This window comes from Coenobita brevimanus, chromosome 20, assembly GCF_032717465.1.
Source record: "Coenobita brevimanus isolate Jiangsu-jjx chromosome 20, ASM3271746v2, whole genome shotgun sequence".
Lineage (NCBI taxonomy): Eukaryota > Metazoa > Arthropoda > Malacostraca > Decapoda > Coenobitidae > Coenobita > Coenobita brevimanus.
In genome coordinates, this window is record NC_136973.1 from 2,637,549 (window position 1) to 2,661,475 (window position 23,927).

Sequence of the window (23,927 nt, forward strand, 5' to 3'; positions counted from 1 at the left end):
ATCCTTCCCCTCCCTCCCTTCTTTCCTTTCTGAATCCTTCCTTCCTTATCTTTACTAGTTATTAAATTTCTCCTTCCTCTTCCCTTCTTCCTTCCTGCCCTACTCTCCTTCCTTGTCTTAAAAGCTCCTTCCTTATATCTCTCCATGCTCCCTTAAGTGGTTTCTTGCCTCTCTCTCTCTCTCTCTCTCTCTCGCTCTCTCTCTCTCTCTCTCTCTCTCTCTCTCTCTCTCTCTCTCTCTCTCTCTCTCTCTCTCTCTCTCTCTCAAATGCATGTGTTTTAAGCTGCCTGAAATATTACAATGCATGAGGTTTAACTTTCCTGACGAGAGAGAGAGAGAAAAGAGAGAGAGGGAGAGAGGAGGGGGGATCTCTCTCTCTCTCTCTCTCTCTCGTCACACTAACTCAATGCAACGCTACTCGCTTCCTCTGAATGCACCCAAACTTCTTCTTCTTCTTTACGCCTTTTCTTACGACTTAAGTTAGGTCGCAAGTTACAAGACACCTTAAGTATTTCCTTACGGTTTTCTTTAAGTTTTATTCGTAACTTAAGAAGGAAATTATCGCTGGAAATATCTACTTGAGGGTCGGATCGTCAGTGCTATTGCGGGCCCCGTAGTTCACTTTCTTCAGCGATTTATTTTGATTTGTTTTCTGTGGTGTACCTTAATATCGTCACCGCAGCCTAAGGTGGGGAACGTGGGTGTGGTTTGGTGTGGTGTGGTGTGGTGTGGTGTGGTTTGGTGTGGTGTGGTGTGGTGTGGTGGGTGTGGTCGTGATGATGATATGATAGTTGTGGTGGGTGTGGTCGTGATGATGATATGATAGTTGTGGCGGTGATGATGATGATGATGATGATGATGATGATGATGATGATGATGATGATGATGGTTGTGGTGGACATTCTCTTGTTGTATCTACACTCCACCATGGTCTATCTATCTATCTATCTATCTATCTATCTATCAATCTATCTATCTATCTATCTATCTATCTACTGCAGGGTGTGGCGTGTGGGTAATTAAGGGTGGGTACAGCGGACGTGCAGCTTCAGGGAACTTCTGCTTCCACTCCCCTACCACACCACCACATTCCACCACACTACCACATTCCACCACACTATCACATTCCACCACACTATCACATTCCACCACACTACCACATTCCATCACCATACTCCACCACATTCCACCACACTACCACATTCCACCACACTACCACATTCCACCACACTGTCACATTCCACCACACTATCACATTCCACCACACTATCACATTCCACCACACTACCACATTCCACCACACTATCACATTCCACCACACTACCACATTCCACCACACTATCACATTCCACCACACTCACATTCCACCACAATATCACATTCCACCACACTACCACATTCCATCACCATACTCCACCACATTCCACCACACTGCCACACCTTCACACTCCACCACACCGCCACACCTTCACACTCCACCACACTCTCCATCACCATACTCCACCACACCACCACAATCACCACACATTCACACAGCACTATAATAACCAAATCACCACACTGACCTAAAATTCTCCTCAATTCCTCGTCTTCTCTCCCCTCTACCTCCCCCTCCCCTTACTCTCTCCTCCTTTCCTCCCCTCCTATCTCTCCTCTAGTCCCCTTCCTACTTACCTCCCCCCCTTCAATCGCCCTCACTTCCCCTCACATGCAATCACTTCCTAATCCCTGATCTCCCCTCACCTTTTCTTCATCACTGCACACCATCACACACCCCATTCTCTCAAATCTCTCTTCCCCTTCCTTCCTTTCCTTTCCCTCCCCTCCTCTCCCCTCCCTTTCCTTTCCTTCTCCCATCCCTTCCTTTCCTTTCCCTCCCCTCCTCTCCCCTCCCTTTCCTTTCCCTCTCCCATCCCTTCCCTTCCCCTCAGATCCCTCCTCTTCCTTCCCTTTCCTCTCCTCCCCTTCCCTCGTCATTCTTTCTCCTCTCTTCACAAAACCATCCTTCCCATTTCGTCCCCTCAGTGTGTGTGTGTGTGTGTGTGTGTGTGTGTGTGTGTGTGTGTGTGTGTGTGTGTGTGTGTGTGTGTGTGTGTGTGTGTGTGTGTGTGTGTGTGTGTGTGTGTGTGTGTGTGTGTGTGTGTGTGTGTGTGTGTGTGTGTGTGTTTTGTTATATACACAATATTATTCTGTCAGTTAATATATCAATCATCCCCCTCCTATTCCTCTTCCCTTCTCCTCTCTTCCCCTCCCCTCCTCTCCTCTCCCTACCTACCTTCTCTTCCCAGTCATCTCACCTTCCACTCTTCTCCCCTCCCTCCTGTCTACCTCCTCCCTCTCCCTCTCCTTTCCTCCACTTCCAACACGACTCTCTCCCCTCCCTTTCCCTGCTCTCCCCCCCTCTATCCCTCCACCTTCTCCTTTCCTCTCCCACTAACACTCCCACTCTCCCCCTCCTCTCCTCCCCTCCCCTCCCCTCCTTTCCCATTCCCTTTTCTCTCCTCCCCCTCCTCTTCACCTTCCTTCCCTACCCTATCCTCTCCTGCCCTCTTCCCTTCCTTCCTATCCCCTGCCTTCCTCTCTTCTCCCTGCCTACCCTCTTCCTCTCCTCTCCTCTCCCCTCCTTTCCCCTCTCCTCTCTTATCCCTTCCCATCCTCTCCCTCCCCCCTCCCCTCCCCCACTGAGCCAGCCATCAACATTACAATTCCATTCCCGAAATTCAGTTCAAAACGGACGAGGTGCCGCTTCCATGTTAACTAAGGGAGGGGACGGGAGGGGAGGGGAAGGGAGGGGAGCGGAAGGGAGGGGAGGGAAATGAAAAAGGGGAGGAGGAGAAAAAAGGAGAACGGAAAAGAAAAGAGAAATAATGTAAGGTGGAGAGACAATGAATGAATGAAGGGATGGGATGAGAAGAGAAGAGAAGAGAAGAGAAGAGAGGAGTGTGTGTGTATCTATGTAACTAACATTCTAACATGGTAATCAAGCATGCATATCTAACATCAGCCTATGTTAATGTGTGGTGCCATCATACTAACTATATAGCTGTCTATCTATATATTTATCTAACTAATTAATTAACTAGGGTGGGATTATACTAGGAGCTCACTCATTCACTCACTCACTGACCCATTCTCACTCACTCACTGACCCACTCACTCAGGCATAACGCAATCACAGAACGAAATAAGTGTTGCAAGGCACAAACCTCACCCGACAGCAGTTACTTTAGTGCTGTTAAATACTGATTCGGTACTGTCATTTAGTGTCAGTGAACAATTACAGTCGCAACTAACTTCATTTTCAACTTACCCTGTGCAACTCCCAATAAAGTCTAGGGTAATGGCGCAACTAACTTCACATTCAAGAACTCGTCATGTGAAACTCCTTGACCTCGCGTTTCACCATTCAAACTTGAAGACATTAATTCCACAATTATATCAGTTCCTGTTGGGACCAGTGCCCACATACCCTGAAGGTTTCATATAATTTCATTCAGTTGTTTTTCCGTAATGCTGCAAACAAACAAACAAACTCGATCACAAACAATACCTCGCCGGACTCCATTCCGGGCGAGGTAATTATTTCCTCTCCTCCCTCCCTACCTACTTACCTACGTACCTGCCTACCTACTTACCTACTTCCTTACCAAACCAACCAATCACCTCCCTACCTCCATTCCTACCAAGCCAACCAACCAACCACCTACCTACCTCTCTCAATCCCCCCTCCCTCCCCTCCCTACCAAACCAACCAACCAACCAACCACCTACCTACCTACCTTCCTCCCTCCCTACCAAACCAACCAACCTATCAACCAACCACCCACCTACCTACCTACCTTCCTCCCTCCATACCAAACCAACTGTCAACCAATCAGCCACCTACCTTTCTTCCCCAGGTGTGGTGCGATCATACAACGAACGGCGGTGGGTGGACGGTGCTACTGGCGAGACTGGAGCAGAACAACCAGGAGAACTTTATCAGGGGATGGGACGAGTACAAGACAGGCTTCGGTGACCCCGCGGGAGAACACTGGCTGGGTAGGTTGTGTTATTCGTCATTCTTGTTCTCTGGGAGGTAAGTTTATTGTTCTGTTCTTCTGTTCTGTTTTTTGTCCACTTCTTCTCCTTCTCTTCCTCCTCCTCCTCTTCTTCTTCTCTTCCTCCTCTTCCTCTTCTTCCTGCAGCCCCCTCCTCTTTCTACAAATGTTCACTAGCGTCATGAGTTCTTGCTCTTGTTATCAAATGTTCTACTGTTTCGTCTCCTTCCTCTCTCCTCCTCCTCCTCCTCCTATTTTTCTTCATCTTCTCTTTTCTTCTTCTCTCCTCCTCCTCCTCTTCATCTTCCTCTTTTTTCTCCTCTTCCTCCTCTTTCTACCACTGTTCACTACCTTCACGAGTTCTTGTTATAACCTGTTCTTCTCTATCAGTTCGTTCTTCTGTAACATGACTGGAACTGCGCATCAAACAGAACAATGGTATATGTCTTCTTGTTCTCATACGTGTTATTCTGTTCTTCTGTGTGGATATTTCCTTTGTGTTTCTCTCTCTCGCATTTTGTGTTGCATCTGATAAAAGAAAAGAAAGATATGAGAGAGAGAGAGAGAGAGAGAGAGAGAGAACGTTACATCAAATCTGTCATTTCCTCTCTATACTCGCATGTCCCTGTTCTCTCTCTCTCTCTCAGGTTCTAATTCATAAATATTGGAAACATTTTTATCGTTTAAATGTAACAGGTCAATTATAGTTCCAATAAGAGTTCGGTACCTAACAAAATAGAGAGAGAGAGAGAGAGAGAGAGAGAGAGAGAGAGAGATGCAAATAAGGCAGGATGTAGAGTGGATTAGAGTGAATGTTGCAAGAGGGCAAGGCGAGGTGTAATTTGCAACAGGGAAGGGAAATAGGAAATGGGGGAAGGGAATATTGAGTTAATGGGGTTAAATGGGGAATGGAGAAGAGATGACGTAGGGAAAGGAAAGAGAGAGAGAGAGAGAGAGAGAGAGAGAGAGAGAGAGAAGGCTGAATGAAGGAAAGGAGTAAAATGGTGTATGAGATGAATGGGGAATGGGGGAATGAGTAGGAGAAAGAATGGAATTAAGGGAAATGAATGAGCAATGGGGAAACACACACACACACACACACACACACACACACACACACACACACACACACACACACAACGCTGACCTTGTTTCACCTCATATCAGGGCGTTAAATCAGAGGAGACATTACCTTCAACCCTGCCCCTCACAAACGCAAATGGTATGCAAGGGAAGGCACGCTCACTCCTTCATTCCCTCAACCCCCACACCACGCTGGCGTCGAGTTATGCTTATATTTCCACTATTTTCCGTATTATCATCATTATTATCATCATCATTATCATCCCAACGCTATTTCGCATTTTTCCCACCTAAAATGGAACACGGAGCGATGATGGAGAGAAGAAAAGAGGTCTATCTATCTATCTAGCCAGACGCCTCAATCCCGTTTGGGGTGGCCACAAACAAATCGCCTCCGGAAGAAAAACTATCAAAACAGGATGGAAAATTGAGTCATAATTATCATCCACGTATCATTCTAGACTTGGACATAAGAGCACAAATATATTACCCATCTATCTATCTGTCTATCTATCTATCTGTCTATCTATCTATCAATATGCAGGCGGAGTGGGATGGTCAGAGCATCAAAGGACCAAGTCGAGTATCCAGTGTGAAATCTAGACAACTTACATTCAAACCAGACAGTCCAACCCAGCTGCTGCTCCCCCTTCCCCCCCTAAAAAAAAAAAACAATATGGCGACATTCCCAAAGCTGACACCTGCTCCTCCACCGCCGTCTCATGCCCGGCACAACTCCCTCTCTCACTTACTTTCCTTCTTAATTGAATATCTGTGGCACAGACTGATTTTGCATTTTTTTTTTTTAGTTACTGTTAATTTAGAGAGAGAGAGAGAGAATGTGTGTGTGTGTGTGTGTGTGTGTGTGTGTGTGTGTGTGTGTGTGTGTGTGTGTGTGTGTGTGTGTGTGTGTGTGTGTGTGTGTGTGTGTACTCAATGCACCAAGGATTTAAATCGCTGGTTATTGCAAGTTATATTCTGTTCTCTCTAGAGGCTTCGTAACACCCGTTCACTTGCGATTTATCTTCCCAACCTAACCCCAATCCAATTCAATCAACCTGTACTGGAAGAACTGAGAGAGAGAGAGAGAGAGAGAGAGAGAGAGAGAGAGAGAGTCAAGGCAGGTAATCGCACGTGAAGCAATTAGTGTACAATATTACGCTATAAGGGTGTGCAATATTATACCTGCCTACCGTGCCAAGGGGGGAGGGAGGGGAGGAGGTGGGGAAGGGAGGAGGGAGGGTGGTGAGGGGAGGAAAGGTAAGAAAGGTGAAGGGAGGTGGAGAGGGGAGGAAGGAGAAGGAAGGTGAAGGGAGGTGGAGAGGGGTGGGGATGGGAGGAAAGAGGGTAGGGGAAATGGAGAAGGGACGCGGATGGAGAAAGAGGTGGAGATGGGGTGGAGGGGGAAGAGGGGGTGGGAGGATAAGGTGGGGAAGGGGAGGAAAATGGAGGGAGGAAAGGGAGATGGGGAGGGAGGTAAGAAGGGTGGGGAAAGGGAGTAAGGGGAGGCGCAGGGATATGGGAGATGGAATGGGGAGACGGGGTTAGAGAGGGGGAAGGAGAAGAGGAGGAAATGACTGAAGAAAGAAGGGGTCAAAAAGATGGAGGGAAGAAGGGCAGGAAATAAGTGGGGAAAGAATGGGAGGAAAAGATCGAGGAGAGAAATGGTGGGAAAGTATAGCGAAAGGAAGAAGGATGAGGAAATCAGAACACTATAAAAGGTACTCCGATAATTATAATAAAATGAAAAGCAATAAAAAGTGGAGAGATTTTAGAAAGAAAAGGAGAGGGAAGGAAAAAAAGGTCTAAGATGGAGAGAAAGAAGGTAAATAAACACGAGCTAAAGTGGGCTGAAGTAAAAGATTTAAAAAGTATACGGAAAAAAGAAAACGGGGAAGAGAATAACGTATGGAGAGAGGAAAATAAACACAGGAGGGAAGAAGGGAGATAAAATATAACAATAAACATAGGAGGGAAGGAGGAGAGTGAAAAATAAATATAGTTAGGGAGGGAAGGAAAGGAGAAGCCAGACACAGTAAAGAATGGAGGGAGAAGGAATTACAGGAATGAAAAGAATATGAAAGTAAACTGATACAGATTTAAAAATGAAAACGAGTAACAAAATTATCTAACTGACTGGATCTATCTATATCTACCTATCTATTCACGTATCTGTTTATCTATCTGTCTATCTATCTATTTATCTATCTCTAACTTTATAGTCGATGGAATGACTCGCAAGTATATTTGAAACGCATCTGTAGAGAAATAGAAGAGATAAATAAAAAATACATATTACCCCCATCGAGACGTAGGGTGGCGAGGCTAGACTGGTAGATTTATGGGTATATTAAGGGTAAACAATGAGTAGATTAAGGGTAGATTAAGAGTAGATGACCAGCCTACTTCCCTTGGTGGCATTACGTGATCAAAACCCCCCTAGTCACCTCTTGGGGATTCAAAGCTATGCATGGCCGTTACTCCAGCCAAGGCGCCCTAACCCACTAGACCACCGGGCTCCCTTAAACTACATCAATGGGTGACTTATTCCACTGATCCTCTATTCTATTTTCCCCCTGTTTCCCAATTTGAATGGAATTTTGCTTAATTGAAACCATTTATGTGTTTTATCTAGGAAATACACTTATTTTTTTGGAGAGAGAGAGAGAGAGAGAGAGAGACGCAAAATAAAAAGTAACTGACGAGGACATTAGCAGGCGAGTCACCCCCCCCCCGCCAACACCCCCTTCCCCTCCTGCCCTCTGCCAACACCCCCTCTTATCCTTTACTAGCACTCACCTTGAAAGGCTTGAAAAGAGAAAGGCCTACAAAGATAAAGGCCTAAAAAAGGAAAGGCCTACAAAGAGAAAGACCTAAAAAGAGAAAGGCCTAAAAAGAGGAAGGCCTAAAAAGTGGCCTTGAAAAGAGAAAGGCCTAAAAAGAGAAAGACCTAACAAGAGAAAGGCCTAAAAAGAGAAAGGCTTGAAAAGAGAAAGGCCCAAAACGAGAAAGGCCCCAAAAGAGAAAGGCTTAAAAAGAGAAAGGTTCGAAGAGAGAAAGGCTTGAAAAGAGAAAGGCTTGAACAGTGAAAGGCTTTGATCTGCCCCTTAAAACATGCACATAATTCAAAACTTCTTTGGCAGGTCTGGATGCAGTGCACGCCATGACAAAGGGACGGCTGCAGGAGTTACGAGTCAACATTACTGACTGGCACAACAACACTGCCTGGGCTGAATGGAAGGAGTTCAGGTGAGCCAAGATACACTTTCTGGCCATTTTATCATACCCTCTGATGATACAGTATCATGCTTGGTAACACCCGATTCATACAATCCCTTTTAGAAACACGGACCTGTAAACATCAGCAAACGTACTTGACGGAAATGGAGAAATTAAAGCATCAGTTATGCGATCAGGGACTTATTTTCTTGTAGTGTGACATTTTACCCACTGAAGGCTTCTTCCAACACTCTGCACACATAGACACAGTTACCCCACATTCCCTCACTTTCCCTTCAACAAGGCTGGAGTTTATAAAGATTCAGGGTTCTCTAGAAGTTTCTGAAGTTTCTGAAGAAGCCCTGTCTGTGCAAATGTCACACTATATATAATAAAGGCCTTTTGTTTCATAAATGGTGCTTTAATTTCTCCAAGTACAGAACAGACACTAGGCTACCAAATCCAGAGCACTTGTCATCAGCTAATAGCTCATGTATTCTACTCTGGGACCTCCCCAAATGCACTATATTGCATGCTTACGACAACATTTAACATTTAACTAACATGTTTTTTCCTCTCTCCTGCACATATACTATGACTTTGCCCCCCCCCCCTCTCTCCCACACATATACTGGGTGTGGTGCCTACATGCGTGACTGGGCATGCCATGATGTAGTGTGGGAGGTGAGAGTGACAAGTACCAACTGACGGTGGTGCGGTACACGAGTGACTCTGTGGCCGGGGACGCACTCAAGTGGCACAACGGCATGAAGTTCTCCACACCTGACCGTGACAACGATGTTCTGCTGGGTGAGCTTACCCATACAAATTATCCTAAATCAACCCCTTCACTTCACTAACAGGCACTGATGAGGAACCATCATGTGGTGGTGCTGTGCACTAAGGCATCCACTTTGGAGCCAAACCTCAATATATTTCCTTGAACCTTGTCAGGGAAGGACCCAGGTTTGACCCTGGTGAGAAACTGGCTACCACTAGGAGGCGCTGGAACCCTACACAGAGTATATAATGTGCTGTACCTGTAAGACTGTCTCACAGAAGCAGCTGCTTTCGTGTGGTCGACAGGTCTCCTCAACTTGACAGACCAAAGTCACGCAACAACAACAATTCCACTGACACATATTTCACTTCATTCTTGCTACCAAACTGACATTTTGATGCAACAATGGAAAGACATCTCATAATGAACTGGTTAACAAAGGATTTCTCTTCTCCCTCCACCTCAAGTATTCACTATAATTCACTATAAACCCATGAAAATAATCTGGATGCAGTCATGAACAAAACAAAAAAATATGTGGTGGGAAGGAGTTAAGCACCAAAATGAAGCAAGATTAATAGTTCTCCCTCTACCATGCTTGTGGTACCCAGAACCTGACTGCAGCATTGATGTTCTGTTAAGAGAACCATACACATCCAGACTTAAATGCAAGTGATAGTGCTCTCCCTCTATCCTGCTTTCTTTTGCCAAGCATTCTGGACCCTGCTTCATCCCATTTTTAAGTGGATATAAAAGATTAGGATAATGACAATGATGAAGACAAAGACCAATGCCAAGAGGAAAAAGATGATGACAAATATGACAACAAAAATGATGATGATGATGATGGTGATGATCATGTAGCATTGACTTTTTCTGCCACTGAGCTTTGTGAAATAAGCTACAAGGGAGAATCTGGGCCAAATTAAAGTAAAAGGAGTATAAAATATTGTACACGATTGAAATAAAAATTTCTCTTACCTAATGAGTAACCAAGTGCACTCTCCCTCAGGTGGTCACTGCGCCAAGAAGAACGATGGAGGGTGGTGGTACCGCGGCTATCGTGGGTGCTACCAGGCACACCCCACCGGCCGCTACCAAATCAACCCAGGTGATCCCCCCAAGACGTCGGTCACCTCCCGCAACTTTGAGCTTGGCCCAGTATTGGTGTGGCAGAACTGGCGCGGAGAGAGTTACTACCCACGTACCCTCTTCCTCATGTTCCGGCCGTCACTCAACTAAGGACAGATACTATTCAAACTAAGTGATGGGAATTGGCTCACCATGATGTGTGAAAACTATACTCTTTTTACCTTACCTTGGCCTAAAACTGCCATCTCTCCATCTTGAATGCTGATTTGTAACAAAAGATTAACACTAAAATATGATGCTAGTCACAAAGAAATGTTATGCCAAAGATGTATAACCATGGCATTATCTTTTACTGCCACTGATTTATATAACTGCAAAAGGAGAAATATATGGGCCAAGGTAATGTGAAAGAGCTACAGTATAGCAAAATTAATGCTAGAAAAGTAATATTACAACATTTTAAAACAGCAGTCATACCAGCACAACTGTTCATAAAATTAACTTAAGTCTTTACCTCATATATTTGCCAGTCAGGGTGTGAAAATACTCAAAGCTTAGTTTCTACAGTACAGCACCCAGGCCTGTTCACCACACTCCCCATGCCAAAGCTTGTGAGATGCAGCTACCACCACTGTTCTTGTGAGCTAGCAGAAATTCTGTGAGGATGAAAATAAAGAAAATACATAGAGCCAGAGCTTAGGAAAAGGTGAGAGAGTAGGAAAAGAGAGAGAATACGTGATAATAAATAGCACCAGAAATAAGCAAAAAGGTAAGTTGGTAGGGAAAGCAAGAATGTATCATGATGAACCAGAGATTTAAAATAATGAAGAGCAGGCCAAGATGGGATGTATCATAAAAAATAGAAGCAGAGATTACTAAATAAAGGAAGAGACTGGGACAAGGGATACAGTATAAGCTAGGTGTTTTAAGAAGACAGCAGGTTCTAGCTTTAAAAAGGGTTAAAATATACACTTGCATGATGGTGTGAGGGCAACACTGTCACCAGTATTAGCCATAAAGAGCTAACTTAACAAAGAGCCAAACGTGTTCTACCATAACTCGATGTCAGTATGATTGCATTTAAGATAAAGTTTCAGAGTATTACAAAGCATTACATTACCAGTAGCTTACCTCCTCACACAGTGGAAGCGGCTCAAGGGTTGAAAACATAGGTAAGGTTAAAAATACAGTTTAAAATATTTTCTTAGTGTACCAGAGATGGATATTTTTGTGTATTAAAGTTCAAAGGTGATGGCATTTTAAGCTTAAATTGTGAAGCACATTTGAACACATATTCTACATTATCAGTATTATTAAAGCAGATTATCTTCCATTTTACGGAAGTCAAATATTAACGTTACTTTTGCTGATTTGTTGCATTATGATAAATTACTTGCTCATCCATTTAATAGAAAAAAATTTAAAGGCTTGTGGGAATTTTCATAGAACAAGTTAAGGTAAAAGCCTTCTACCTATACATTTAAAAAAGGATGGAAAGAAGAGGAACATGTACCGAGCTTCTGAAGGTAAAATATCCATCTCCCTAGACAAAGAGTTTTTTTTTTTACCCCATGGAGAATCAAACACACAGGATATACAGCACAATGGAATATAATTTAAGGGTCTCAACCTTTCACATTACAAGCCATATAACTGTTACCCACTAAGGCCTATTGATCACTGGCTGGGAAGGCTTTGTAACACCTATTACTTGGCGATTTATTTTGCATATGACACGTTGACATTCTCCTCAATGTTTATATATATTCTCTTGTATGTTATTTACTGTCAACTTTACTCTCAGCTGAGTAAAATCATCTGGTATTAGTTGGAATTGAATACTAAAATTGTCTAGGCCATGAGGAGGATTGAGATAGATGTTTTTGTTACTGTTGTGGCCCCATTCTCATCGGAATGTGAACCCACAGGACTGCAGGCTGAAGTTCTCCTGCAGATCACTATCCTCCTTTGGGTGGACAGGGAGGGAATTGAGGGTCACCTATATAACTGGGCAGAGGAGTCACTTGTTTATATCTCCCTCTAAGCACAATATATACAAGAGAACGTTAACATGTCCTGTGCATAAATAAGTTGGTAAGTAAGAAGTGGTAGTGAGTCTTCCGAGGTGATGACAATACAGCAGTAAGGCCCACTGTGACGTCTGTGTACTGGTGTGTAACTGTTGTGCTAGGATTATATTTAGCCCGTAGTTTCCTCCACACCCCACCAGTCCTCTAAGGGTGCCACGTGTGTTTCTGTACTGTGGTTGATTTAGGCACTCTAACTTTTCAGGAAGGTTTAAGTTAGGTTAGATTAAGCTGGGTTAGGCTAGTCTATTAAGTTAGGCTAGGTTCTGTTAGGGTTGGGTTAGGTCAGGTTAGATAAAGTTAATTTGTTAGGGTTAGACTGTTAGATTAGATGAGACTGTTAAGGTTAGGTCAGGATAGATTAAGTGTTAGAGGTAGGATAGGTTTGTCTACCTTTGGTTAGGGTAGTCTAGGTGTCTGCTAGGATGAAGTTAGATTAGGTTAGGGGTGATGGTAAATAAAGTAAGAGTAATCATCCTGGAAAGAAAAACTCAGCATGCAGTGTTTAAACAGCTCACAGCAGGGAATTAATACACAGGCAGCCCTCATCACCTCACACCATCAAGCTCTCACAACACCTCTCACACTTAATTTGTGGGGTCATATGCTACCTGACTCTGGGGATTTCTTAACACCTCTTCTTTAGTGATTCATCCTGCACATTACACCTCCATTTCCTTGTATGTGTTATTGATACCCCAGGTTCATCTGAAATGTGAACCCAGTGAACTGCAGGCTTAAGTTACCCTCCTCCCGCAGTCCACCATTCTCATTTCAGGGAACAAGGAGGGAGTTGAGGGATGTTTGTATAACCAGGCAGTGGAGTCAGATGACTATATGAATGCCACCACATGAAGGCATCCCTCTCTGGCACCATGTTGATAACAAATGATAGAAATAGCACAGAAAAGAATGTCGGTTGAATAAATCTATCTATCTATCTATAGCCCGACGCCCTAATCCCGCAAAGGGTGGCCACAGACAAAACAATAAATAATGTTAAGGTGAAATAAATAAAACAGCATAAAAAAAACACACACGAGAATGTTAAGGTATAATATGCAAAAATAAATCACAAAGAAAAAGATGTTACGAAGCCTACTATGCCACCCAGAATATGTCCCTTTAATTTATAATCTAAACTACAGTATAAGATATATTGCACAATTTTAGGAGGTACCATTTACAACTTGCTTTATAATAGTGCAGCTTCATAGTTTTTGGAATATTTCTGGACAGGGATGATGTTTATTTAGTGTCGTGCGGTAGTTTTCGTATCACTTATTCTACATCTTCTCCTGTAGTTTCCAAGTCACATTGAGCTGGATCACAAAATATCATTCAACAGGTGACAATTAACTTTTTCAGACCAAGGATTTTTTTTTTTTATATATATATGAATGATATAAACAATTCTACCTTATACCAGACAACTTTATACAAATTACAAAGGCCACATCACAGGGAAGGGGTTTAATGAAAGCTATATCTACAAGTAACCCTTCCATTAAGTCTCTGTTGCGGCCCCAGGATCACACGAAAATAAACCCAGTGGACTGCAGGCTGGAGTTGACATTCTCTTACATTACACCATCCTCAGTTTGGGGATGGGGTGGGAAGTGAGGGATGTTTGCATAACCAGAGAGCTCCACTGCCTGGTTATATCAGTGCCACCACAAGAAGGCATCCCTCCCTATCAGAACAGAAAGTCTCTACAAAACTAAATAAAACAGACTGTTATTGTATTAGCAAAAAACACAAAATGACATCACTGGACTGGAGGAGTTAAAGTACTCTGTTGAATGACTTAGTTGATAGCCAAGCCCAGTTTAATACAATGAAAGAATTAGGAAAGAATATCTATAGGCTTCAACACAATCTGGTTTTCACATCACACAATGCACTTCTTGACATCATAATTAGACATTAGCTACTGTGTCATGCATCTACAAGTCTGCTTATTTCATTTAAACCTTTTCAGTACAATGACATTTCTTTAGTTTACTCTTTTCAGTATTTTATTCATCTTCAGAAAGGCCATACTGAAGGAATTAATGGATAATAATTTTCATCCCTCCACTGTATGATGTCCCTTGCAAGCTGGATAAAATTCTTTGGTGCAAATCAGAGTAAACTAAAAGCAATGTCACTGTACAGAAGAAACTGATTTTTCACTGACTAGCTACTTAAAACCAACATGTTCTAGCTCTACAGTGCAGACTCATTACCCTTGAAATATAATACTTCAAGTACAAGCTATACTATCTAGAGAAACTAATCTAGCATACACCAAACTTTAGGGATGGATAGTGAGACTGGGGTTCATAAGCCAAGCGGTAGAGGAGGCTTTGTAGAACTTTTCCTCAGTGGTATTTTTTGCATACTACACTTTCTTGTCTTCTTGTGTAATTGAGGAAAGTTACACATTATACATTCACCCACAACTTCAAACCACAGATGCAAGACTAGCCAACCAGCAGCCAGACAGTTGCTTATCTGGTAATTGTATGTGAATGTGAGAGTGGTGTGGATGAGAGAGGTATGAACCATCAAGTTCCAATCCCTCTTCCCAAAATCTCATCTATATTACACAGAGCACACAAAGGTACCAGACAGACAAATGCCTCCTGCTTTCTTAGTACCTGTCGCACATTCAGAGGTTCAAACTGGTGTGAGTGTAAAATGCAAAGACTTTCCTTGAATGTACATAACTATGGAAAATTATGTCATTAAAACTTCACAAATAAAAGAGAAAATGAAGGTCTAATATGCTTAATGAATCACTAGGAATAAAGATGCCACTAAGCCTCCAATGCCACTTTGAATACAACCCCATATAGTGTACCATAGAAGCAAAATATTTATCCATCTTTTTCATTTCTTAAAACCTTTACCATTTACTCAAGCAAAACATTCAGTTAGTGCATGCATACTTAGAAACTCCAATAATAATCCTGAAGGTAGTTATTTTACATTATGTCCAACTGCTGCTACTACTTAGATTACTGCTAAAGAGGCAGATTGTTTTAGTAGTTGAGTTTCTGCGATACAGGGTAGTTTGTTTATTGCACTCCCCAATTTGTGTGTTGTAGGGACGGCTCAGTCTGCTGGTGGGGGGACCCATCAATATTATGGCTCCCTTCCAAAACTAGTAATCCAGCATAAAGCAGATACTCTGAAGAGCAAAAGAATTGGAGTGAGGAATGCCCATATTTTGGCTGCTTTATGAAATATACTAATACTGTAAATCATGCAAGATATGAACATATAAAAGCACACACAATAAAGCATGCAAAGGGTTAGGGGAAATGGAAAATGATGCAGGGTAGGTGCTGGTAACTCTGACAAGAGCCATCCCTGCAACATACAAAAATTCTCTAGCATAAGGGTTATGCAATACACAGACCACCTTGTATATCTGTTGGTTATCTGAAAGTGGGCACGACTCATACTGTTTACCACTCACTGATGCACCTCTTGCCAATATGAGTATGTGTGTGTGTGTATTTTTGTTTTATTGCATACAGTAATTCCTTGTTATATGATGCCCCCCCCCCTTTTTTTTTTAATTTGGGAGAAACACTAACTATTTTCCACTGCCACCTATAAAGCTAATTTGCCAGCTTCCTCCAATTTACAGTACCAGATGTATGTAAAAATTTGTGATATTTTAGAAAACCCGTGACATATAACAAGGTCTTGTTGTATATGTATATGGAGTGGCATTTATCATAATCTGGAAGACCGGAAAAAAAAATATTTTTCTCATAAAGTGAGTTGTGAAAAAATGGAGTGTGAGTGTCCACATCAAGCAATCAACTGGTCCATAATGGGTTACATTAACAAGGACATTAGTGCTCATATGTGTGTTTGTGCACAAGACAACAAACTAAATGTTTCTGCCACTCCTGGTTAATTTGAACACGTGACCCATTACTGAGACACGATATAAATATAAAATCAATGCAGTCTTACATTCGCTGCAGGTGTATAGCCATTTCTCCATCTCCTGTCTAACCAGTCTTTTTCATGCTAGGGACGTAGACGTTATCCTAGAGTCAACTCTCTCAGTATTTTCATAGACAAGGATCAGTTTGTCTTTTGACGGCTGCCACGTGCTCTATTTTTGGTCAAAATAAAATTAAGTCAACAGCTACTGACATTTCCCTCATGGAACCAAAGAGAAAGCCAAGCGTGTGTGCCAAACTGTGTGTGCCAAAATTTAAACTTTAACTGTATAACTTACTGTAGGCCTTAAACTGTAGTTCTGTCTTGTGAATAAACTTTATACTTAAAGTTCTGAGTTTCTGTATTCACATCCAAATGCTTCAGACAGACATCATCATGTCAGATACAATACACACTTCAACATGGCTAATATTAATCTTGACTAATTAAATATCCCTGCATCAATTAAAGAGGTGGCTTCCCACAACCGAACAAAATCACTTAATGGTAATACAATAATAATAATAATGAAAGACCTCTGTGACATCTATCTATCTATCTATTGCCAGACGCCATAATCCCGCAAGGGGTGGCCATTTGACTTTGAGTTATTTGTTTTATGGGGAGGGGCACTAATCTTCCACCAACCCACTTGTTGACACGTAGGGAGCACATATGGTTTGGTTATATGGTTACCACCCAGCGTAGTAAATGGTTTCTTGGTTTACAAGAAACCATTTGGCTTGTCATTCAATGTAAAGCCACCTGTAAAGGAAAGAAAAGCAATAAGAAGTGACAGGAAAGATGGGAGAAATATGAAGAGAGGAGGGCAGACACAGAAAAAGAATGATAAAGGCTAAGGAAGAAGTAGGGAGCTCTACACCAAGTGAGTGGATGATACAGGATCTAAATGGGATAATTGAAACAGGCTATAATCCATCCAGGGATTGGGAATTTCTCTCAATTAAATAAAATCATCTTGTTCTAAAAACTGTGCTGATATCCTACGTACTGTACTTAAGCAAACTTTTTTGCCTTTGTCCATCCACTTGCAGCTTTCCTTTTTGTTGGAAGTTTGCTGTAATTCAGCCTGTCCTGAAGAAATGTGATCGCTTCCTACTCTGTACAGTGTTTCCTGATTGCTTTAACATCCTGTATTTCTCATCTTTGGCTTTATCCTCAAAAGGAAAATTTTGAGGCATCTTTCCTTTCATAACTTTTTTCTAACTGACAGTATGAGCTCCATCAGGGACATCCAACTGGTGATTTTACATTCCTCTCACAGTCTTGGTCATCCTCTTTTGGGATTCTGGTGAAACCTTTACTGTTGCACTAGACATCTCAAGAGCCTTTCACATATTGTGGTACAAATCCATGAATTATAAACTATCCTCCTGAGGTTTCTATCCATCTTTCTCTACCTTCATTTCAGGTTTCCTTTCCAGTTGTTCTATTGCTCCAGCTGTAGACAGGCACCGTTCTAAAACCATCAGCAGTGGAGCCCTGAGGGAGTCTGTCCTTTTGCCTACTCTCTTCTTCCATCTCACCATTGACTTTCTGAGCTGTACATCTAAAGATCGTACGCTTAAACATTAAATCCCCAAGTGCAGCACAAACCCTAAATTCTCATGGTCAATTATGGAATGCCTATGATTAGTACTTGGTCAGTTTGCATCCACTACTACATACTGCAGTCAGCAACCATGTAGGAAGGCCAAATACATTTCATCATTGTCAAGTCATTCAAAAATTGCTGTCAAAATTTTGAGGTCTGCATCCCACTTGTCAATTTCAGGCTTAAGCATACAGCCCCAACACTGATCACTCATACACTGATGATTCCATCCTTCGATTTTCCATCCATATCACAATGTCCATCACAGCTGTCACTAAAGTAATCACAAGATGAGGCTCTGGTATACCTGATTTCTGATCTGTCTCATATCTACCAGTATATACTGGGAGGAAGAGAAAGACCGATCAGAAAAATAATGCAGATGATGGAAAAGTCTGGGAACCCATTATATAATTCAAAGGTAAGTTAGCAGTCAAAACAAGAAAGAATATGCTTGTTGTCAATGTGGGGTATAAAGTGGGGAATCAAGTAAGACAGTGTACTGTTAAGAGGAACCACAACTGAAACAGGTAGGGGGAAAATCCAGTCACTGGGCAGCCCTGGGTATGTCTGTTATGGCCTATCCTCACATGAACCAATGCAGTCTCCCACTTGCACATGTGATGACAAGAGGCAGACCGTGGTAAAACATTTCACTGTGCAGAGCTTGGGTGGTACAGCATCAGATCAACAGATTGCCAGCACTGTCAAAAATATCATCAACATCAGGGCTGTTCGGCCAGACTGTCTAGGGAACAACTGCTACATCATCAACGTAGAGGAGAAATCCAAAGCCGGATTGATCCAAGTGGGTAAAATGCCAGGCTCCAATGTGGCACAAACTTAGGCATCCACTGTTTCATTTCCCACGATGCCAACATGGCTAGACACTCCCTTTTACAAGAAACGAAGGATACGGTACATGGGTAAGTAGTATTACTTCTTCCAACACCCTATGGATAAATCTTAATACAAAAGATGTGAAAGAAAAAGTCCCAGTCAGTTCCTTGTTTATTCAAGTTTACATTATCAGCAGTACATGCCCATATGCTGATACAGCATATCTCTTTTATGGTACAACACCGATAAATCTCATACAAAAGTATAGTGTATCTCTCAGAGGAGCAGAGCTTGTAAACATACAGCACAGTATACACAACTGTGGTGAGTAGGAAGGCCTTGGCTACATAATACTGTACACTGAGTTTTCTGCATGTGAATGAAAACAAGATAACACTACAGTATGGCAAATGCCTGTCACCATAAACAGACTTTCCTAGATGTCAATGATACATTAATTTTCAGGCAACTCTTGGACTGTAAACATTCTACCACTTCAGGCAGGTTCTCACAGACCTTATCTCCTACTGTAGAGGTTATGTTGAAAGACTCCCTGTTTTATAAGACTGAGGTAGGTCCATGAGGAGACTATGTGCTGGTACTGATAAGGAAAAGGGTGTTCAGCACAACAAGGTCTGTGTTTACATTTATGTTTCAAGACCATCCCCAAGGCTACCATATGAACTGGTTGGCACACACTGAAAACAATGGCATCAGCTGTCAACACTGCCTAGAGACTACCAAACCTAAAGGAACGGAACGGATACTATGGCTAGTTCATGTCCTGCATCAATTAAAGCAACTATACACAGCTACCTGTGTCGATAAAGCTACCAAGGTGAACGGGATGGTCATCTACCCTTAACTGTCCTATATTCCAAAAGTCTTTCCTTAGCTCCTTCACCTCATGGGATCTTTCAGTCCACATGAGTTTAACCCTTTGGAACCTGAGTACTTCCTTTAGCTTACCTATCTGACACTGACTAGCATAATATCCTTTGTATTGCTTCCCCTACCAGATACAAAGAATTTTTTTTTTTAATTTTCCTCCCTTTCTTTGGGGGAAGCAGCCTAGGTATATAGATAGATAGATAGATAGATAGAATTTTCCTGAAAGTAAATCAACACGATATATGCCATAACTACCAATACCTACTGAAATTAAACCAGTACTGTATATAAAAATTATATACAGTACACTCTTATTATACAACAGCTGAGTATACGATCCTTCGGTTATACGATCAATAACAACTTAGGCTCTTTTTTATTTTATTACTATTATTACTGCCTTATTATTATTTACTTTTCATTGTTTTTTCTTTTTGCTTATGTGATCACCGTGATGTCCAATTTCTTGCTACATGATTGTTTTTCTCACTTATACGATCACTATGATGTTAAACTTACTACATGATCAACTGTTATATGAGCGCTCTCCTAAAGAACACGTTCCAGTCATAAAACGAGGAAGTGCTGTACTCTACAGTACTACAGTATAAAGTAAATATTCAAGACTAAAAACTAAGACTAATTCTACACTACAGTACTGTACTGTTAATCATTGACTAACAACCTGTGAACAAATTCCTTTTTATGGAATATCACCTGTCCCCTCCTGAAGGCCGGCTCTTCCTTCTCGTACCACGTTTTGCGGCAAAACTCAGGGAAAAAGAACTTCGTCTCTTGGGTTGCTGTGTCCTCTGCATCTGGTGGCATTAATAATACAGTATTGTAATAATAATAGTAGCAGTAGAAGTGGTAGTAGTAGCAGTAGTAGTAATAGTAGTATTTCCATTATCATTACTGATATCATGATTACTGTAATACTGTATAGTATTGTTATCACACTCCTCACGGGGCAACACTTGCTTAGATGATGAGTGAATGAATTATTATTATTAAGCAATGTTGGGTCTGGTTAGTACTTGGATGGGTGACTGCCTGGGAACACCAGATGCTGTTGGCATCCCTACGTGTCAAGTGGGGTTGGTGGAGGATTAGTGCCCCTCCCTGTAAAACAATTAACTCTAAGCCCTTGACCACCCCGTTTGGGATACATGGCGTCTGGCAATGGATGGATTCTTATTATTATTAAAATCATTATTATTATCATTATTATTGTTACTCATCTACACTGGGCAATGCTTGGTAATTCAGTACAGTATACAACACCCAACATCCACACTCATTCAACCCTAAATGGACTGGCACATAAAAAAATACAAGTTATTGGAACACCAGAAAATTTCCTTATACAATCTCTCATGAACGATTCTAAGGAATACTGTTCTACAATTGAATAAATATACTGAATCTTACTCTGTTTCATAACAAACATGAATTCAGGCAACAAACTCATGCAGTACATGACACCCACCTAATATGAACTTGTTTATCTGGAAATACACTTAACTGAGACTGGCAAACCCCTTGACTCAATCAGTACACTTCAGATGCAGTCTGGTTTACCCTGCTTACACATATAAAAAAAACCCTTTGAAGGCACAAACCTGCAACATGATACTATATACCATATGGAATGTCGGTATTCATGCATATACATACCTGGCAACTGACAATCACAAATCACAATACATACACCAATACACTCATGAAAGCAAACACATGTGCTCTACCCTTAAGAAGAGCCTTGTAAAGTAATGCTTGGACAGTCTAGCCTCCAGTACTGCACTTTTTTTTTCCTATATCTATGATTTTCCAAAACAACAAACATCACAAAAAGTGGTAAGAATTAAGACCTTGTGGTGTGTGTTGTGCACTAGCTATAGTAAAACCACAGGCAGAAGAAAAAAAATAATGGACAGTACTGTACTTTAGTCTGTTCTAAAGTCCTTTTATCATAACTTGGTCTAGATTTTTGTCCTTTCCAGCTTATTTCTTTAAGCTTAATGGCAGAATAAGACAATGCTATGGCTCTACATCCTAGCCATCTCACCTCTGCATGACTTGTCATATTCTAGTACTAATCTATTTGCTAGGACTGAGCATTTAAGATGGAGAGATGGAAATTTTAGGCAAAGTTAGAGTAAAATGGAGAGTGAGGTGTAATGTGCACAATAAATCACTGGGGAAGAGGCATTACAAAATCTCCAACATCACTTAGAACACAAGCCTCAGACTGACTATATTGTCCCTACCTGACCCATGAGTTGCATTGCGTGTGTCTGTGAGGCCGTAAGTGCCCCTGATTGTGTCTGGGGCTTCATACTTAGTTCGGTACACCTTGGTTGGTCCCATCACCTCCCGCCACCTCTTGATTGCATCCTCGTGAGCCAGAATGAGGGCTTGGGTGGGGCCACTGCAAAGAACACTGGTACTAACATAATGATCCAATGACTGGCTGCAATGACCTAGTGACTGACTGACTGTAATGAGAACTTACTGTAAGAAAGAGGGCTGGCTGTAACAAGGGCTGATTGCAACAAGAAGTGTAACATGAACTATATAACAAGAACTCACTGTAACATGAAATGACTAGTAAAGATGGACAGTAACAAAAAATAACTATAACAAGAACTGACTGTAATGATGAATAACTGTAACAAGGCTCTTACTGTACTGTATAAATCTTTGGGTACTTTACTTACCTTGCCATAAAGGTTACGAGTCTGTTGTAGAAGAATTTTCCCCTGTGCTCCTCGTAAAACTTTTCTGTCTGTTTTTGCCGTAACCTGACTTCTTTGCTCCGCACTACGAGGAACTGCTCATCAATAATTCTCTGCTTTATTGCCTGAAAGAGGATAAATAATAAAGACACATGAAGCTGTCTTCTGTTTGTGGCCACCCCTTACAGGATTAAGTTGTCTGGCAACAGATAGATAGACAGATGGATAGATACTGATAGATAGATAAACAGAGACAGACAGATAGATTGGTTGATAGATAGATAAACAGATAGACAGGTAGTTTCACAGAACCTCTCAACTCTCCAATATTATTACTATCATCACTGCCACCAAGCTAACCTTTTTTCAAAATTCATATTTACTGAACTCCTTCTGCCCAAGCATAACCTTTTTATTTCACTCTGGCTAATGAGGAATGCACTTCACCTAAGTAAAGACATCCTCACACTGAAAGGCTACATGGAGACAGTTTCTAACCCTGTCCTTCAATGTAATTATTTCTCAACAGAATAAAATAGCTTACTGTATATCTAACCCTCTCAATGCAGGAAATTGGTTACTAAAAAAAAAAAAAAAAAAAAAAAGTCATAACACAGTAGTAAATGAACTAACTAAACAAAAAATTACTACTCTATTCATTTTCTTTTTTTCCAGAAGGCAGAAGGGGTCAATCCTGAGCTAATATCATCTTTCTTGTGTGAGTGCTCAGCTGTAACTAAAGGCAAATGCAGCCAAGTACAGGTACTATATACAAAGGATAAAATAGGTTAGCAGTGGCTGATGCTCTACTCATTCTGGAGTGGGATGGTGTAACAATCCTTTTTTCCAACTGATTAGTGCACACCTGATGATATATACAGTACAATTTACATGAAATACGATAAATTAAATATTTTTTAATCACAGAGATCAACAACCCTGATTCCCATTCATTTTATCAAAGCTTTCATACAGTGAAAAAAGTATACATGAACAAGTTTTCTCTCCATACATACTGGTACATTCAAGACATGTGTTACAATCAAAATTTTCATGCAGTGAACAGTGAAAAAATTACACAAACCAATTCTCCTTATACTGTATATGTACTTTCATGACATAGTATTATCATCACTTTTATACAGGCAAGAAATTGCCGATGAACAAATTCTCTCTCCACACATACCTCAAAGACATATGGTACCCGAGTGACATCTGGCTTGATGAGGGCGAGTGTCAGCTGCAATCGTCCCTGTGTGCCCATTCTCATTATCATACCATCTGGAAGCACAACACAACCACCTCATGACTAGAGAAATACACTTGATATGTCACTGAAAAAATCCATAAAATAAAAACCCAAACAAAATCAATACAGAACATAAATCAGTAAGAAGAAATAAATCTATTCACACATAGGTAAATTTTTAGAAGTAACCAACATTTTCTTTTATTATTTTTTTTATGGTTTCCAATGCAAAATACTGTGCTTTAATTAGTTTTGACCCTCATTTTGGGGGGAAAATCCCCCTTTTGGAATTTTGAGTAAGATTTCCGAAAGTGGGTTTATCCCCCAAAATCAAGATCAAGATT

At 41.4% G+C, this 23,927-nt stretch overlaps 2 protein-coding genes across 2 annotated transcripts in view; one reads left to right on the top strand and one right to left on the bottom strand.

Moving 5' to 3' along the window:
* LOC145391832 (uncharacterized) overlaps positions 1-10,403 on the top strand; it is a 73,839-nt gene extending 63,436 nt beyond the window's left edge. The window contains exons 2-5 of the mRNA XM_080266320.1: positions 3,900-4,041; positions 8,267-8,372; positions 9,019-9,152; positions 10,136-10,403. Coding sequence (XP_080122446.1) covers positions 3,900-4,041; positions 8,267-8,372; positions 9,019-9,152; positions 10,136-10,365 — 612 coding nt within the window. The 3' untranslated portion in view covers positions 10,366-10,403. The remainder of the gene's footprint in view (positions 1-3,899; positions 4,042-8,266; positions 8,373-9,018; positions 9,153-10,135) is intronic.
* A 270-nt stretch (positions 10,404-10,673) lies between these two features.
* nmdyn-D6 (nucleoside diphosphate kinase 6) lies at positions 10,674-23,611 on the bottom strand. Its single transcript, XM_080266454.1, has 5 exons — positions 23,521-23,611; positions 22,317-22,459; positions 21,867-22,027; positions 20,282-20,414; positions 10,674-10,871 (listed from the first exon to the last, which is right to left on the bottom strand). Exons 1-5 carry the CDS (start codon positions 23,608-23,610, stop codon positions 10,838-10,840), a joined length of 561 nt encoding a protein of 186 aa, XP_080122580.1. The 5' UTR covers position 23,611; the 3' UTR covers positions 10,674-10,837.
* Positions 23,612-23,927: the final 316 nt, after the last annotated feature.

Coding starts and splice junctions, on each gene's coding strand:
- nmdyn-D6 (XM_080266454.1), bottom strand. CDS start 23,610: ATGATAATGAGAATGGGCACACAGGGACGATTGCAGCTGACACTCGCC. Junction 22,460..23,520: donor GGGTACCATATGTCTTTGAG/GTATGTGTGGAG, acceptor ATCCTCTTTCAG/GCAATAAAGCAGAGAATTAT. Junction 20,415..21,866: donor CAATGCAACTCATGGGTCAG/GTAGGGACAATA, acceptor TAATGCCACCAG/ATGCAGAGGACACAGCAACC.